General features: G+C 43.8%; 1 protein-coding gene across 2 annotated transcripts in view; it reads left to right on the top strand.

Annotated features, from left to right (window-relative positions):
* The window catches only part of hdac1 (histone deacetylase 1), a 78,429-nt gene extending 59,513 nt beyond the window's left edge, over positions 1 to 18,916 (top strand). For both annotated transcript variants that reach the window (XM_072500228.1, XM_072500238.1), the window contains exons 11-14: positions 4,314 to 4,444; positions 6,901 to 7,050; positions 16,833 to 16,890; positions 18,204 to 18,916. In XM_072500228.1, the coding sequence (XP_072356329.1) occupies positions 4,314 to 4,444; positions 6,901 to 7,050; positions 16,833 to 16,890; positions 18,204 to 18,240 (376 nt within the window). In that variant the 3' untranslated portion in view covers positions 18,241 to 18,916. The remainder of the gene's footprint in view (positions 1 to 4,313; positions 4,445 to 6,900; positions 7,051 to 16,832; positions 16,891 to 18,203) is intronic.
* The last annotated feature ends 444 nt before the right edge of the window (positions 18,917 to 19,360 follow it).

Here is a 19,360-nt window from a genome sequence, read left to right as displayed (position 1 = left end):
GGTGCTCAGGGAGCGCCGCAAACCACACACATGTTCTGGACATGTCCAGCACTGGAGGAATTTTGGAAGGGCGTAGCGAGGACAGTGTCGAGGGTGGTAGGATCTAGGGTCAAACCGGGCTGGGGGCTCGCAATATTTGGGGTTGCAGGGGAGCCGGGAGTGCAGGAGGCGAAAGAGGCCGGTATTCTGGCCTTTGCGTCCCTGGTCGCCCGGCGAAGGATTCTTCTTCAGTGGAAGGATGCGAGGCCCCCAAGCGTGGAATCCTGGATCAACGATATGGCGGGGTTTATTCAATTGGAGAGGGTGAAATTTGCCTTAAGGGGATCGGTGCAAGGGTTTTTCAGGCGGTGGTAACTGTTCCTAGACTTCCTGGCAGAACGGCAGACAATGGTCAGCAGCAGCAGCAACCCGGGGAGTGGGGGGGGGGGGTTCTATTTTATTTTTGTTTGTCTATACTGGGGGATCTGAGGGGGTGTATATGTTTGCTATGTGTTTCGGCGGGTGTTAATTTATTACTTGTGTATAGGGGGGCACTGGGTTGTTTTGTATTTAATTCTATAGGGTCCTTTTACATTTTGTTGTTGATATTTTGTGATAACTTTAATTTTTAAAAAAAAATTTTTAAATAAAACTAACATTGAACAGAAATTGACCTTGGGCCAATCAAATGTGTTGACCAAAAGTTTGGTCAAAGTGATTGTTTTTAAAGCGGGTTCTTAATTGAGATGGGGAAAGTCCGAAAGAGGGGGTGGTTGAGAGTCGGAGTTTGAGGAGGGAAGCACGGCCGTTAATGAGCTGGATAACAATGAAAGAGCATTGAAAAAAAGTTACCTAGTGGTCTGTATCAAAGGCTGCAGAAAAGATTCGAAAGCAAAATACACACCAGTCATAGAGGGTGTCATTTGATTCAGGCTGTTGTTGCAATAGCAGAAACTTAACTTGAGCATTTCAACATGAAATTGGAATAGATTTGGAAAGTATTGGAGGCTTTGAGAAGGAACTGGAGATAAGGTGGCAGTGTACAAAAAAGGCGATGAGGGTGATTTTTCTGAGAGTTTATGACTTTTTGAAACGAGGGAGGAGATGCGTGTGTGGTGAAACTACCTGAGGGGAGAGAATCCTTTGAAATGTCAGCTAACTTGGAAGTCATTGGCCAAGTCAGTGCAGATGATGGTCAAGGGAGATAAGTCTGTTGAAAAAGATGATCTCGAAGATCATGATGGTAGATAAGAAAAAGCACAAAAATACTTTTTTACTTGTGTTGCAACGATTGGTGGGTGGGGTGGTGGGTGAGAGAAGCACTTCCTGCACATACTCAGTTGCAGTCTTCGTGTCAGCGTCAAAACAAGTAAATTGGCTTGACACAGGATGACGTAGTTCAAGTTACCCATTCTTAGGTTGTGCAGTCCTTAACCAATTGCAAGTTCTTGTACCTAGGCCATCTCTCATTTAGCAGCTGTAAAACATATTCTGACAATTCTATGAATGAGATTCCCAACTTCCACTGTGTAGAATCGCTTGTAATATTTAGCTTAAGGACATTTTTTTGGTTAAAAAATTGAACAAAAAGGTGGCAAATTGCGCAGTGGTTAGCACTGGGACAGCGGCGCTGAGGTCCCAGGTTCGAATCCCGGCCCTGGGTCACTGTCCGTGTGGAGTTTGCACTTTCTCCCCCTGTTTGTGTTGGTTTCACCCCACAACCCAAAGATGTGCAGATTAGGTGGATTGGCCACGCTAAATTAATTGGGGGGGGGGAAATAGTTGGGTACTCTAAAAAAAAAAAAAATTTTAAATATTGAACAAAAAAATTGACTAGATTTCCAAGAAATCTTAAATATGGTACTTCACCTGAAGTAATGATCCTGGTGTTTAAAGTCCCATATATACCATTTCAGCTGCTCGGGCTTTGTAGAAGCTTCCTGGGCAGCACGGTAGCATTGTGGATAGCACAATTGCTTCACAGCTCCAGGGTCCCAGGTTCGATTCCGGCTTGGGTCACTGTCTGTGCGGAGTCTGCACATCCTCCCCGTGTGTGCGTGGGTTTCCTCCGGGTGCTCCGGTTTCCTCCCACAGTCCAAAGATGTGCAGGTTAGGTGGATTAGCCATGATAAATTGCCCTTAGTGGCCAAAATTGTCCTTGGTGTCCAAAATTGCCCTTAGTGTTGGGTGGAGTTACTGGAGTTATGGGGATAGGGTGTAGGTGTTGACGTTGGGTAGGGTGCTCTTTCCAAGAGCCGGTGCAGACTCGATGGGCCGAATGGCCTCCTTCTGCACTGTAAATTCTATGATTAACAAACTGGACTCATTCTGTGGTGCGCTTTACTTTAACTCCATTGCAATTTTTAAAATTACTTACGGGATGGGCAGCACGATGGCGTAGTGGTTAGCATTGCTGCATAATCGTGCCGAGGTCCCAGGTTCAAGCCCGGCTCTGGGTCACTGTCCGTGTGGAGTTTGCACATTCTCCGTGTTTGCTTGGGTTTTGACCTCAACCTAAAGATGTTCAGGTAGGTGGATTGGCCCCTTAATTGGAAAAAAATGAATTGGGTACTCAAATTTATTTTATTTTTTTAATTCATGAAGGGATGCGGGTGTTGCTGGCTCGGCCAGCATTTACTGGCCATCCCTAATTGCCCTTGGACTGAGTGCCATTTCAGAGAGCATTAAGAGTCAACCACATTGCTGCGGGTCTGGAGACACATGTAGGCCAGACCAGGTGAAGGTGGCAGATTCCCTTCCCTAAAGGACATTAATGAACCAGGTGGGTTTTTACAACATTTGATGATGGTTTCATTTAGATTGCATGATTTTTAAAATTGAATTCAAATTCCACCATCTGCCAGAACATTACCTTGGGTCTCTGGATCATTAGTCCAGTGACAATACCGCTACCTCCCCATGTCAATCTAGGGCGATCAGTGGAATCTACAGCAAGGTTTTAAAACCAGTGATGTGCAAACTCTGAATATATCAAGCAAGATCCAAACTCTGCTGGCCAGAATCAGTCACACCTGCGCCAGCGGCTGCAGTGTGGACCAAATGCACGCGCATGGCTATTCCTCACTTCATTCTGGTTGGCGGTTGAATTAGTGTTTGGAGAAGGTTTGGGGTTACATGGCATGGGGAAGGTTTGTCCTGGATAAAGGCTGACAAGTGTAACTTAACAATGGTCTCACTTTATTAAAAGACATCCTTGAACTTGACTTGTTGGAGATGAAAGTGGAGGGAATTAGTAGAAACGTTGAAAAATGGACCCCAATAACCCTGGACTTTTACCAATTTAAAATTAGTTTTGTTTGCATTGTGACATATGGGCAATAACCTTGGTTCCTGCATGGCTAAGTTGCCTAAAATAGTAAATTTGGCCACCTATTGGACATTATAGAAAAAACTGGAATATAAGAATGAAATGATCTGGCAAGTTACATTTTATTGCCCAGGTATAACTCTTGCTTGTAGTTGGGGTTTGGGTGAGTTGTTGATTCTCCATAATTGACAGTGGAAAATATTAATTTTGTGTGACTTCTGCTCTCATCTTCCTGGAGACTTCACTCCTGGCTATACTCACCCAGCTGAAAGTGAATGCTTTTTTGGATTTTCTTCAATAAAAAAAATTGTGGCTTGCAGTACCGCAGGTCTAAGGGAAGTGACATTGGAACAGTTAATTCTACTAATGTCTGAACTCAATGGGAGATATATCAATTCTTTCCGCTTAGGCAGACTGGTTAAATGGTTTTGAAAATGCAGTGGCTCACTTGTGTGATGTGGAGGGGTAATTTAACGTGGCCAATCCACCTACTCTGCACATTTTAGGGTTGTGGGGTTGAGACCCACGCAGACACGGGGAGAATGTGCGAACTCCACACAGACAGTGAGCCTGGCCCTCGGCGCTGTGATTGTGTGATGTCGAGATTACGAGATTCCAAGCCCGTGCCGACCATGCTGCCCGATTAAACTACAATCTTCTACACTTCCGGGGTCCGTATCCCTCTATTCCCATCCTATTCATGTATTTGTCAAGATGCCCCTTAAATGTCACTATCGTCCCTGCTTCCGCCACCTTTGCTACATGATGTAGTTTGGAGGTATCTTTGAACTGCTTCATAATTGAATGGTGGTGAATGTAAAAAGCAAAGCAGGAATGTTAACAATACACAAACCAGTTTGATTCTGTGTAGGCTTTCAACTGCTGCTAATCATCAGTTAGATGTTTTATTGTGGTGATGCACATCTTTGAGAAAATTATTTGCATCCTTTAAGCTCAATAAGTTTTCACCACGTCAGAAAAATAACAATTGGGTGTAAATTCACAGGCAGCGTTTATTTGAAAACCTACGTATGCTACCACATGCACCAGGCGTTCAGATGCAAGCTATCCCAGAGGATGCAGTTCCAGAAGATAGCGGGGATGAGGAAGAGGAAGACGCAGACAAACGCATTTCGAGTGAGTAGTTGAAGATTTACATTATAAATTTAGGATTTTAGAACATTACTTGTAGTTTTGAGATAGCTGAGTTGCGTCTCAGCCTGGCTGTTATTCAAGCTATCAGGAGATCCCTGTGTATGCATGTATACAAGATCTATTAGGGAGGGTATTGTAGTTGAGGCTAATCCTTTCCTCATATGATGGGCACACTCTGTTCAGGTGCTTCTGAATCGCAACTGGTATTGGTAGGGTTTTTTCCGTGCAAGAGGTCATGAAGCTAATTGCAGTGCATTGCTATATTTCTAATTATTCATTCATAGGGTATGGATGCCACTGGCTGGGCCAGCATTTATTGCCCATCCCGAATTGCCCTTCAAAGGGTGGTGGTGAGCTGCCTTGAACAGCTGCAGCTCATGTGGTGTAGGTACACCCACAGTGCTGTTAGGGAGGGCCTTCCAGGATTTTGATCCAGCAGCAATGAAGGAACGGTGATATATTTCCAAATCAGAATGGTGAATGGCTTGAAGGGGAACCTCCAAGTGGTGATGTTACCATGTGAACCTTTCTGTTCTGTATTGCTCACACCATTGAAGAGACCTGTGGACAGAATGTGAAAATTAAAGACAGCGTCCTGAAATCGGGCTTCATACCAATAAACAACTTGTATGGACCATGACCTGTCATTGGCCAAGACATATGACCACCACATTTACAGTTATTGTACTGTCCAATCGGAGGGAAATATAAATATAGAATTACAACAGCCTTTGTGAATCATTAGATGATGTCCATGCACTTGGCACTGAAATTCAGGTTATCCCAGTGAGCACAACTCCAGTACGATGGGCAAGGTGAAGCTACTCGTAAACCTACTGAACAGTGGGGGGAACTTCCTTGCAAAACTTTGATGGGCAGCAGATCTTCCATTTACTCTCTCTTCATGGTATTTTTGGAGAAAATAGCTTAATAAACTCATAGGAAATGGAATATAAATGGATAATGCTGAGATCAAGCAATGACTTCAAAGAGACTTGCCAGATTTTTATAAATATAATTAATTCATTTGGAGCTGATTCCTATGCTTATTTTTTTTTAAAGTGCGCTCCTTTTCTTTTTTTCTTCTTTTAAAAAATAAATTTAGAGTACTCAATTCTCTTTTTCCAATTAAGGGGCAGTATACCGTGGCCAATCTACTTAGCCTGCACATCTTTGGGTTGTGGGAGTGAGACCCACGCAGACATGGGGAGAATTTGCAAACTCCACACGGACAGTGACCTGGGGCCAGGATTGAACCCGGGTCCTCGGCACCGTGCTGCCCCTCTTTTTTTTTTTTTATTGTAAAGTCAAAATATCCTCCTATTGGATCCGTGGATCACCAGTCAGCCCATTGTAATACAAAACTGTACTAATTATATGGGTTCAATACTTTGTCTTCGATCTGCATTTCACGATCTGCATTTCAGAAGCTGCAGTGGTGTGACACTTTATTTGCCTTTAAAACAATCTAGCTTGGGGAGAGAGTTTCTGTTGCTCATTACTCTATTCTATTCCCTACTGCAGTTACTGAAGTGTAACTCAGTGAGTGAGGCAGCATGGTGGCGCAGTGGTTAGCACTGCTGTCCCACAGCGCTGAGGTCCCAGGTTCGATCCCAGTTCTGGATCACTTATCCGTGTGGAGTTTGCAAATTCTCCCCGTGTTTGCGTGGGTTTCGTGCCCACAACCCAAAGATGTGCAGGGTATGTGGATTGGTCTCACTAAATTGCCCCATAATTGGAAAAAATGAATTGGGTACTCTAAATTTATTTTTTAATAGTCGGTGGCTGAAGTTAAAACCATTGGTGCCTGTGGGCTTGAAGTACTACAAGAACCACCACCTTCAGAATAAGGGAGAAAATTGGGAGGGGCGGGGGAAAGAAACCTGGAGTCAGGATAGAAAATTGTACAGAAACATTCATTTGGTAAAAGAAAAGCATTTTGAAAGTATTCAAAAGACTTGGCGGATGTATTTAATGGATATAAGCACTGGTTGGTCTTATAAATAGCTTGGGCTTGAATATTGGCGGATAAAAATGGGAGGAGGGAATTTATATGGAATTGCCATTTTTCTGAATCTTGTGCCCAATTTTTTTTCCAATTAAGGGGCAATTTAGCGTGGCCAATCCACCTAACCTGGAAATCTTTGGGTTTGTGGGAGTGACCCATGCAGACAGGGGGAGAATGTGCAAACTCCACACAGACAGTGACCCGGGGCCGAGATCGAACCCAGGTCCTCAGTGTTGCAAAGCATCGGTGCTAATTACTGCGCCACCGTGCTGCCCCCTTTGCACCTGAATCCGGAGACAAGCTGGGAGAGTCGGTAGTAGAATATTTGGAGAGTCAGAACAACTTGCTATAAATGTCTAAAGTAAAATACCACCTGGAAATCAAAATTGTGCTTAAATGTCTACTTACCCTGTGCTTTCTTTCTCGACAGTCCGTGCTTCTGACAAGAGAATAGCTTGCGATGAGGAGTTCTCCGATTCTGAAGATGAAGGCGAGGGTGGTCGACGAAACACCTCAAATTACAAGAAACTAAAGCGTGCCAAAGTGGAAGAAGAGAAAGAGGGAGAAGAGAAAAAAACAGGTTGGTGCCAGTTCATCGATTGTGCTGAGAGTGTGAATTTTCCACTGTTCAATAACTTTAGATCCTGGCAGCAGGACTGCAATGTCCCATTCAATAGCACTGAATAATGTGCACGTTTTGTAGATAAGGTATTGACTAATTCCAGTTGGTTGGCAGCAACACCAATAAAACACCAGCAATACTATGTTGCCATTCTTTGTGGAGGAAAGGCCTGACAAGATGTGCCTGAAACATTTAGGTGTCTGATCTCGCAACTGTGAAGGCAGAGATGTGAAAATGTTTGATTGAAGGTTGTATCAACTACTGGTTGACCCCATTTTGGAGCTGGAGCTGAGGGTAGATTCGCTGTGGAGCATCCACGATGCTGAGCAGGTCGTGGAAAGCTCGTTCAGTGAGGTGGTCACAACGCAGGTGCGGATCGGACAGGCAGAAAGGTCATGGGTGAACACCAGGCAGAGTAGTGGAAGACGGGTAGTGCAGGAGTTCCCTGTGGACATCCCTCTGTCTACCAGATGATCCTTTTGGATAGTTAGGGGAAATGAATGTATATGGGAAAGCAGTGGCAGCCGACTTCATGGCATCATGGGTGAGTCTGCTGCCCAAGAGGGGTGGAGGAAGAATGTCAGGGCTATAGTGATAGGGGATTCAATTGTAAGGGATACAGACAGGCACTTCTGTAGCTGCAAAAGAGACTCCAGGAATGTCACTGAACGGCTGCAGGGCATTCTAAAGGGGGAGGGAGAGTAGACAGATATAGTGGTACATATTGGTACCAGTGATTATAGACAGACAAGGGGATAAGATCCTGAAAGCAGAATTTAGCAAGTTAGGAAACAGTTTCAAAAACAGGACCCAGAGGGTAGTAATCTCTGGATTTCTTCGGTGCCACATGCTAGTGAGTATAGAAATAGGAGGTTAGTCCAGTTGAATGCATGGCTGGAGAAAGGTTGCAGATGGGAGGGCTTTAAATTTCTGGGGCATTGGGACCATTTTTGGGGACCCATGGCACCTATACAAGGCGGACAGTCTGCACCTGAACCAAAATGGGACCAGTGTCCTTGCAGGGTTGTTTGCTAGTGCTGTTGGGGAGGGTTTAAACTAACTTGGCTGGGGCCAGGGATTCTGGGAGAAGGTTCAGCAGGGAGAGATGCACAGCCAAAATTTAGAGGAGACATCAAGTGAGTCAGGATGGCGTAGAATGTCTAGTCAAGTTAAGTCACAAGGGGGTTTGGCAAGATTGGATGGTATTTATTTTAATGCAAGGTGTCTGACGAACAAGGCAGATGAATTGAGGGCACAAATTAAAACATGGGGGTATGATGTCATTGCTGTCACTGAGACATGGTTGAGAGAGGGGCAGGATACAGGATCTTCAGGCGAGATAGGGAAGGAGGTGAAAGGCGAGGGTGTTGCAATTTTGATCAGGGAATCATTTACAGCAGTAAGGAGTGACCACATCTTAGAAATCTCTACCCCGCACGGCAGGAGAGGGGCAAGACGAGCGGCAGCCCGGACCAAAGCGGGGACTGAGCCAGCGGCAAAGACCGACTATTCCCTCCCACCCCCCAATCTTAGAAAGCTCTTCAACTGAAGCCATATGGGTAGAACTTAAAAACCAAAAAAGGAGCAATCACATTGCTGGAAGTATTCTACAGGCCCTCTAACAGTCCGAGAGGAATCGAAGAGCAGATATGTAGCAAATTTCAGAGAAGTGTGAAAGTAATAGGGTAGTGATAGTGAAGGTTTACAACGTCCCCAATATTAACTGGGGAAACCATAGTGTGAAAGGTTTAAAGGGAACGGAATTCTTAAAATCCATCCAGGAGAACCTTTTAAGCCAGAACGTAGAAGGATACACAAAAGACTTAAATTTCCACAACGAAGCTGGGCAAGTGTTGAAGTATCAGCGGGGGAGCATTTTGCAGACCGTGATCATAACTCAATTAGATTCAAAATTGTTATGGAAAAGGACAAAAAAAGTCTGAGATCAAAGTTCTAAACTGGGGGCAGTCTGATTATAATAAGATCAGGTATGGTTTGGCCAGAGTGATTTTAAAAAAAGTTGGTTGAAATTATTTGGCCAGAGTGGACTGGGAAACACTTTTAGGTCAATCTGTGATAGAACAGTGGGACGCATTCAAGAAGGAAATAGGGAGAATATAAGGCCAACATGTTCCAATCAAGAAAAAAAGTGGGACCAACAAATCCAGTGAACTCTGGATATCGAGGGGTATATAGCATTGGATGAGGGGAAAAAGGGAGGCTTACAGCAGATATCGAGGGCTCAAACAGCAGAAGCCCTTGGGGGGGGGGGGGGATATAGAATGTGCCAGAGGGAATTTTTAAAAGAAATTAGAGCAAAAGGGGGACATGAAAGGATACTGGCAGGTAAAATACAACAAAATCCTAAATTGCTTTACAAGTAACATTACGAGTAAAGGAATAACTGGGGAAAGAATAGGGCTCATTAAGGATCACAGTGGTAATTTGCGTGTAGAGCCAGGGGATGTAGATAGGGTTCTAAATGAATACATTGTGTCAGTGTGGATATAGAAATCAGCGAGAAGGACTGTAAGAAAATTAAAGAGATTAACATGGACAGAGGAGGTCCTGAGTGCCCTGGGAGGCTTAAAAGGACGACAAATTTCCAGGCTGCTGAGTGAGACAAGGGAGGAAATAGGGGCACTGGCAATATTTTCAATTCCTCTCTGGCCACAGGAGAGGTGTGGAGGACTGGAGGATAGCCAATGTGATACCATTATTCAAGAATGGAGGAAGGGATAAACCAGGAAACTACAGGCCAGTCATTCTATCCTCAGTGGTGGAGAAACGATTGGAAGCCATTCTGAGGGGCAGAAATAATCTGCATTTGGAGAGGCAAGGATCAATCAAAAACAGTGAGCCTGGTTTTGTTAAGGGGAGGTCATGTCTGATCAACTTGATTTAATTTTTCAAAGAGGTGACATTTGTGTAGATGAAGGAAATGCATTTGATGTCGTCTACTCTGACTTGAGCAAGGCTTTTGATAAAGTCCCGCATGGGAGACTGATGATGAAGGCAAGGACCCATGTGATCCAATGAAATTAGGCAAATTGGATCCAAAGTTGACTGAGTGGCAGCACTGTGGCACAGCCTCGTAGTGCCAGGTACCAGGGTTCAATTCCAGCCTTGGGTGACTATGCAAACTCCAGACATTCTCCCCGTGTCTCCGTGGGTCTCACCCCCACAACCCAAATATGTGTAGGGCAAGTGAATTGGCTACGCTAAATTGCCCCTTAGTGTGCAAAGATGTGAAGGTTAGGTAGGGTTATGGGGTTACCGGGATAGGGCAGGGGAGTGGGTATTCTTTCAGTGGGTCGATGGGCTAAATGGGGTCCAGCGGGGATCAGTGTTGGGGCCCTTGCTGTTTGTCATTTATATAAATGATTTAGAAATGAATGTAGGAGGGTTGATCAGTAAGTTTGCAGATGATGCGAAAGTTGGGATGGTAAATAGTGAGGAGTGGATATAGAGAGGCTGGTCAGATGGACTGATCAGTGGCAAATAGATATCAATCCGGAGGTGTGAGGTGATGCACTTGGGCAGGACAAAGAAGGCAAGGGAATATATGATAAACGGCAGTAACCTGGGAAGCAATGAGGATCAACGGGATCTTGGTGTGCATGTACATCGGTTCCTTAAGGTAGCAGAGCAGCTGGATACATTGATCAAGAAGGCATATGGTATACTTGCCTTTATTAGCGGAGGCATAGAGTTTAAGAGCAGGGAGGTTATGCTGGAACTATATATAATGTTGGTTAGGCCACGGCTAGAGTATTATGTGCAGTTCTGGAATCCGCATTTAGGAGGGATGTGATGGCACTGGAAAGAGTGCAGAGGAGATTTACCAGGAGTTTTAGTTATGAAGAAAGATTGAATAGACTTGGATTGTTTTCCTTGGAGCAGAGGAGACTGAGGGGGGACATGATCGAGATGTATAAAATTATAAGGGGCATAGATAGAGTCGACAGGAAGAAACTTTTCCCCTTGGGCAGAGGGTTCAATGACCAGGGGGCATAGATTTAAGGTAAGGAGCAAGAGGTTTAGAGGGGATGTGAGGAAACACTTTTTTTTTATCCAGAGGATGGTAGGAGTTTGGAATTCGCTGCCTGAAAGGGTGGTGGAGGCAGAGATCTTTATAACATTTAAGTATTTTAGATGTGCACTTGTGATCCCAAGGCATACAAGGTTAAGGACCAAGTGCTGGAAAATGGAATTAGAATAAATTAGGTGGTTGTTTTTGACTGACGCAGATGCAATGGGCTGAAGGGCCTTTTCTGTGCTGTATTACTCTAGTTTACCGAGTTGTGAAGATACTGCATTAGGCATATTTCACATTGAAAAACTTAGGAGTCACGGGAAATCTGTCTCATGAAGGGAGGCAGTGGGGCAGCACGGTGGCGCAGTGGGTTAGCCCTGCTGCCTCACAGCGCCGAGGTCCCAGGTTCGATCCCGGCTCTGGCTCACTGTCCGTGTGGAGTTTGTACATTCTCCCCGTGTTTGCGTGGATTTCGCCCCACAACCCAAAGATGTGCAGGCTGGGTGGATTGGCCACGCTAAATTGCCCCTTAATTGGAAAACATTAATTGGGTACTCTAATTTTTTTTTTTAAATGAAGGGAGACAGTGGTATTGTCACTGGACTGTTGATCCAGAGACCCGGGGTCTGGGTATTTTGATCATGACAGATGGTGGGATATAAATTTGAAGACAACTGGAATTCAAAGTCCAGTGATGACAATGAACCCAACTGTTTCACTAATGTCCCTCAGGGAAGGAAATCTGCAGTCCTCACCTACATTTGACCCGCATGTGACTCTTATGGTTGACTCTGAAATGTCCTCTGAAATGGTCTAGCAAGCCACTCCAGTTGTATCAAACCCCTACAAAGTCAATAAAAAGGAAAGAAGCAAGACGGACCATCCAGCATAGGCCAAAGCACTGGAAATGGCAACATCAAATGCCCTGTTGACCCTGGCAAAGCCCTCCTTATTGATATCTGGGAGATTGTGCGAAAATTGAGAGAGCTGTATCATAGGCTGGTCAAGCAACAGCCTGGCATAGTCATACTGTCAATCGTACTTTGCAGATAATGTCCCAGATACCACTATCACCATCTGTTCTGTCCCACAGTGGTATACAGTCAGGAGTGAGTTGCCCTGGGGGGAGTCAATATCAACGCCAGACCCCATGAAGTTTCATTGCTTCAGATGGGCAAGGAAACCTGCTTATTTCCGCATACCCTCTACCATCAGCTGAACACCACTTGGAAGAAGCGTGAGGGTGGCAACGGCACAGAAAGTACCCTGGGTAGGGGGCTTCAGTCGCCAAGAGTGACTCAGTAGCACCACTCCCGACTGAGCTGGCCGAGTCCTAAAAGCTGCATTGCTGCTAGACTGGTGTGAGGAAACCAACAAGAGGGGAAAACATACTAGACCCCATCCTCACCACCCTGCCTTCTGCAGATGCATCTGTCCATTTCAGTAACGGTAGGAGTGACCACTGCACAATCCTTGTCCCAACTTCACATTGAGGATAGCCTCCATCGTGTTGTGTTGACACTGCCATTGTGTTAAATGGAATAGATTCATAATGGACCGAGCAATAAGACTGGGCACCCATGAGGCACTGTGGGCCATCAGCAATAGAATTGTGCTCTGCCAGGGCAGCACGGTGGCCTAGTGGTTAGCACAGCTGCCTCACGTCGCTGAGGTCCCAGTTCGATCCTGGCTCTGGGTCACTGTCCGTGTGGAGTTTGCACATTCTCCCCGTGTCTGCGTGGGTTTCGCCCCCACAACCCAAAAATGTGCAGAGTAGGTGGATTGGCCACACTAAATTGCCCCTTAATTGGAAAAAATAATTGGGTACTCTAAATTTATATTCAAAAAAATATATATTGCCACAATCTTAACCTCATGGACTAGCATATACCCCATTCGACCATTGCCACCAAGCTAGATTAACCCTGGTTCAATTAAGAGTGCAGGAGGGCATGCAGGAGCAGCACCAGGCATACTTAAAAATGAGGAGTCAACCTGGTGAAGCTACAACACCAGATTACTTGCGTGACAAACAACATGAGCAGCAAGTGATGGACAGAGCGAAGTGATCCCACAACCAACGGATCAGATCTAAGCTCCGCTGTCCTGCCACATCCAGTTGTGAATGGTGGTGGACAATTAAACAACACACTGGAGGAGAAAGCTCCACAAATATCCCCATCCTCAAATGATGGAGGAGCCCAGCACATCAATGCAAAAGACAAGCATTTGCAACAATCTTCAGTTAAAAGTGCCGGCCGGATGATCCATCTCTGGTCTCCTCCAGAGGACCCCAGTGTCACAGATCTATCTTCAATCAGTTCGATTCACTCCACAAGATATCAAGAAGTGGCTGAAGGCACTGTATATGCAAAGGCAATGGGTCCTGAAAATATTCCGGCAATAGTACCTGAAGACTTGTGCGCTCAAACTTGCTGCATATGTGGCATCTACCCGGCAGTGTGGAAAATTGCCCAGGTACGTCCTGTACACTAAAAGGAGGACAAATCCAACCCAGCCAATTACCGCCCTATCAATCTACTCCATTAGCAAGGCGATAGAAGGAGTCATCAACAGTGCTATCAAGCGGTACTTACTTAACAAGAACCTGCTCACTGATGCTCAGTTTGCATTCCGTCAGGGTCACTCAGCTCCTGACCTGTTTCAAACATGGACAAAAGAGGTGACCTCCAGGGGTGAGGTGAGAGTGACTGCCCTTGACATCACAACAGCATTTGACTGAGTGTGGCATCAAGGAGCCCTAGCAAAATTGGAGTCGATGAGAATCAGGGAAAGCTCTCCACTGGTTGGAGTCATACAGAGCACAAAGAAAGATGGTTGTGGTGGTTGGAGGTCAGTCATCTCAGCTCCAGGACATCACTGCAGGAGTTCCTCAGGGTAGTGTCCTCAGCCCACCCATCCTCAGCTGCTTCATTCCAACGTAAGGTCAGAGGTGGCGATCTTCACTGATGATTGCACAATGTTCAGCACCATCCGTGACTCTTCAGACATTAAAACAGTCCACGTGCAAATGCAGCAAGATCTGGACGATATCCAGGTTTGGGCTGACGAGTGGCAAGTAACATTCGCACCACAAGTGCCAGGCAATGGCCATTTCCAATAAGAGAGAATCAAACCATCGCCCCATGACATTCAATGGGATTACCATCACTGAATCCCCCACTGTCAACATCCTGGGGGTTACCATTGACCAGAAACTAAACTCTCAACTAGCCATACAAGTACTGTGAGCAGGTCAGAGGCTAGGAATCTTGTGGCGTGTAGCTCACCTGATTTCCCCAAAGCCTGTCCACTAACTCCGAAGCACAAGTCAGGAGTGTGATGGAATACTCTCCAGTTGCCTGGTCGAGTGCAACTCCAACAAGGAAAAAACAGCCCTGCTTGATTGGCACCCCATCCACAAACATTCTCTCCCTCCACCACCAGCATATAGTGGCAGCAGTGTGTACAAAATAGAAAATGCACTGCAGGAACTCACCAAGGCTCCTTAGGCAGCACCTTCCAAACCCACACCGCTACCATCTAGAAGGACAAAGGCAGCAGATACCAGGGAACGCTACCAACTGGAAGTTCCCCTCCTAGTCACTTACCATCCTGACTTGGAAACATATTGCCATTTCTTCACTGTTGTTGGGTCAAAATTCTGGAACTCCCTAACAGCACTGTGGGTGTACCTGCACCACATGGACTGCAGCTGTTCAAGAAGGCATCTCACCCACTTTCTGAAGGGCAATTAAGAATGGGCAATAACTGCTGGCCTAACCAACGACGTCCATATCCCGTAAAATTAATTTTTAAGAACCGTAGTGATGATCAGAGCATGAAACATCTGTATGTATATTGTGGTTACTTATGGGGAATAAAGGGTGTTGATACCATACATATGGAATAAAATCTGTTTCCCAACTAATGGCCCCTGAACCTGACTGACAGGTGGTCTGGCTCAGTCAGGACAAAGTATAATATTAGTGGAGTACCGATCTAGCATGCAGTTGTGCTTTAATTGACAATGTAAACCAGACAGATTTATGAAGTACCTGGAGCTCTGTTCGTTAAAGATAGTTTGCTAACTTGGAAGTGGTTAAAGAAACCAAACAAATCAATGGAAGACAGTTAAAAGATTCAATAGTATAGTTTGCTGAGCTATTTTAAGATATTTAATGTTTATATTTAAATGGGCAAGTGGAATGCCCGTATACTCTACTTAAAATGTTACTTTGTGAAAAAGTTAACTTCACACACATTGTATCAGTAATGAACTGGTAGAAAGCTTTATCACGCAAATATCAGTGCTGGGAAGATGCTCAGAATTTGTATTAATGATTTGGACTTGAGAATGAGTGGCACAATGTCATAATCTGCAGATGATGCCTATCTTTAGGAGGTGGGGGTTTGTTTGGTGCGTAGTTAATGCTAAATGCAGCTTGATATGTGAGACTTAATAAATAATACAAGAAGACAAGGCAAACTTGCAGACTAAGCAGTTAAGTGGCAAATGAACTTCAACACTAAATCATAGATGTCCCACAGTGCAGAAGGAGGCCATTTGGTCCATTGAATCTGTACCAACCCTCTGAAATGCCCCATCCCCACAAACACACCTAACCTATGGTTACTAAGGGTCAATTTAGCATGACCAATCCACCTAACCTGCTGGACTGTGTGAGGAAATCTGAGCACCCGGGGAAAACCCACGCAAACACTGGGAGAACGTGCAGACTTCACACAGTCACCCAAGGCCGAAAGTGAATCTGGGTACCTGGCACTGTGGGGCAGCAGTGCCTTGTTTTTTAATTTCGAGTGCCCAATTTATTTTCCAATTATGGCAATTTAGCATGGCCAATCCACCTACCCTCCACATTTTTGTGTTGTGGGGATGAGACCCATGCAGACACGGGGAGAATGTGCAATGAAGCAGCAGTGCTAACCACTGTGCCAGGGTGCTGCCCTAATGAATGAGGTGGAAACAAAATCAGCATTGCTTAAACCTTGGAAAATAAGAAACTGGATAGTGTAGGAAAGCAGGGGAATCTTGGGATACAAGTGAACACCTCATTAAAAGCAGTGTCGCAGGTCAGTGAAGAAAATGTTAGAGGAACACTGATTTATTTCGAGAGATACAGAATTCAAAAATAGGGAGGCTTTATTAGGCTTATCTAGATCCTGGTCAGTCTATGTTTGTATCGTTCTGGTTTCCATACTTAGGAAAATTATTTTAAAACATTTACAAAGGTGGTACCTGAACTGAGAGAGTACATCTATCTGGGAAAATTGGGTTTGAATTTTTTTCCTTTAGATATGGAGTGATCATTTCCAATTGTGGAAAATCCCAAACCAGGGATCATTACAAACAAGATAATGAATAAATCCAGCAGGAAAATGAGAAATTTATTTACTCAGACTGAATGTAAAATTCCAACCGCAGGAAACAATTGAGGCAAAGATCTTGGATACTGTCAAAAGGAAACTTGATGCGTATATGAGAGAGAGAATAGAAAGATATGTTGAAAGGGTGAGAGAGGATGGCAGGAGAATAATGTGGATTATAGACAACAGAGGCTAGTTGAGATGAATGGACTGTTTACATGCTATATATTCTACAGAGCACCTTTTTATTTGGTCAAAAATGTTTGGCATCTCAACTTCAGATTAAATATTGACAAAAATGTTTTTCGTTTTCTAGATGGGAAAGAGGACGAAAAGGCCAAAGATGGTGTTCCTGAGAAATTGGAAGCTAAAGGGTATGGTTTTATATGTGTAAAATATTATAAGTATTTTTTAAAGGTAAAAATAAAAAAGCTGTCAAATTTGTCTCCTTATTTCCCTTTCTGGCTCATTTTTATTTTGTTTGGTTTATCGTCTTCTGTCTCCCCCTCTGAATCATATTTCTTTAATTTAACTTCATTCATGTAAAAGTAGTCTTTCCTTTGCCACTTTTCCGATATATGACATCGCCCCATCTGTCCCTTGTGCACTGTTTGTCATGCTCTGTCATGCACTTACACCTGACCAGGCATTGCAACCTGTGTGCAAGTGTTAGACTTGCACATGCTCACCGTATGTAGGTATGTGCTGATCTCTGCCCATGTGTTCTCCCTTTTGCACTTCTATACTTTCCTACATACTGGCTTTGTGCTCCTATCATATGTATGTATCCTCTACATCTCTTGCCCACACAATGTCTTCTTGGCTCTCCCTAATTCTTGTATCCACTGTCTCCCTTCTCTTGTTTGCTCGTGCAGTCCTCTTACTGGCTTGTACTCTTTTTAATCATGTGTTTAGTTCCTCTAAGCTACTGTGCATCCTGATTTTCAAACCTTTTAATTGTCAGAAAAATATGTCTAAAGGGTGAAGTTGTTTCCTGTGTGCAAGGCAACAGTTGTAACATATGGAACTGAGTTGGGGAGTTTGGGTGTGGATTGTTTGAGTGGCTGGAGAGTGGGCATACAGGCAATAATGGTTGTATGGTTAGCTTGACACAATTTGATTAATTATGAGCAAAGGTTTTTGAAGATACCAAGTAGAATAATTTAATAAATTGTAATATAAACACCCTACAATCTAGAAATGTTATAAATTCCTAACATAGCAATATTGCGGCCTTAAATGAGCCAAGACTTATCAGGAGAGTTATAGTAGTTTAAAATGAACAATTGTGTTATTTTAATAGCATTTAGATGTTCAATGTTAACTCTTCTACTAGATTCATGGTTGAACAGACTGTTGGCACAGTGCTGGGAGTTAGCTACTGTTCTTGCACCAGATTGGGTAGGTAGTGAAACTAGAGTTGTAATCCTTCATAGCAGGAAGGAAACTGTGCCAAATGTGCAGCATGTGGATTGGGCTTTGTTAGAGGGAGCAAGCAAACAGCACGTTGGTGGGCTGGGGTAAAATTCCCAGAGTAGGTGGCTAAACGTGGGTTGAATTTTTTCCCCCAATATTCTGACTGGACTACGGTAATACATGGTTAGCATGGACCAATACAATATGAATGACACAATTTTAATATGGATTTTTATGCAACTCACCAAATTTGATATGCTTTACTCTCTAGAATTAAGGTGGAGGAGACAAAATCAAGCAATGCATAAAACAAGACGGAAAGGCGTTGGCTCCATTTTCCTCGCAGCATGGTTACTGTAGCGTAGCATTATTAGATGACCCTAGAAATGCTTATTTTTTTACAACATACAATGGACCATGTAATTTATTTGTAAACACCGTTTTGACCTTGGAAGTTGTTTAATCTGTGATCCAAAAAAAGTTAAATTGTTAATTGAAGTTGACTAAGGAGTTGTTAAACCTTTCCTGTATTTTCCAGTGTAAACAAATGGCACTTTTTGACTCCTCTTACCTGGGCAGTCTTTTTGCTAAGCACATAACACTCTAAAGTCAACCCTGTAAAGTTGTTGAAAATGACAACCTGGCTTCCATTTTTACTATCCCATAATGTACCATTTGTATTTCTGTGAAAATACTGAGAATCATGTAACCCTCCCTTGTTAAAAGTAGTAATCAAATGTGTGAGATGGATAATCTATTAATTTTTTTATATATTATAAACTGGGTAAAATCAGTTGACTTGTATACTTAGAGAGACTCCTTAAGGAAATGTTTTCCATTTTTAAAAAAACTTTATAGTAAAACTCTTATTGCCAGACAGAAACATGGGTCAGATGTGTGTGGGTTTTTTTATTCTTGCTATGTGTGAATTAAGTTTATTTCATGACCTTTTTGACCAAAACTTAATTAAAATATTCAGTCAAATTGTGGCTTCTCCTGTTCTATAAGCACAGATATACATTTTGTTTGAAGGACAGTTACATGTCCGTAAGCTTCCCAACACCGTGTCATTTCATGTGAATATGACGTAAATGTACACCAGGATTAGGGAGGGAATTGAAGCACTGTTTAAGCTGGTGTTTTTTGAAACTTTTTTTTCCAGGGACTCGCTTTTGCCAACTGGCCAAACTTTGGAGACCATGCCGGCCGACTTTCGTGACAAGCCACCTTTGCTTACCTTTAAGGCAAATGGGGAGCCTCCTTGGGCCTCATGATCTCAACCCAATCAGGTTCACGGGAGGAGAGGGCAATCATATATCAGGTGCAGAGTTCAGCCAGTTTCTTTGTGCTGTCTTCATCTTTGTGAGAACGGAAAATCCAACTTCTCACGTGTAGGTCATCCTGAAGAGCAATAGCAACAAAATGCTT

Source organism: Scyliorhinus torazame, chromosome 1 (genome assembly GCF_047496885.1).
Source record: "Scyliorhinus torazame isolate Kashiwa2021f chromosome 1, sScyTor2.1, whole genome shotgun sequence".
NCBI lineage: Eukaryota > Metazoa > Chordata > Chondrichthyes > Carcharhiniformes > Scyliorhinidae > Scyliorhinus > Scyliorhinus torazame.
Note: the sequence above shows the minus strand (reverse complement) of the source record. Positions and strands in the feature narration are given on the sequence as shown.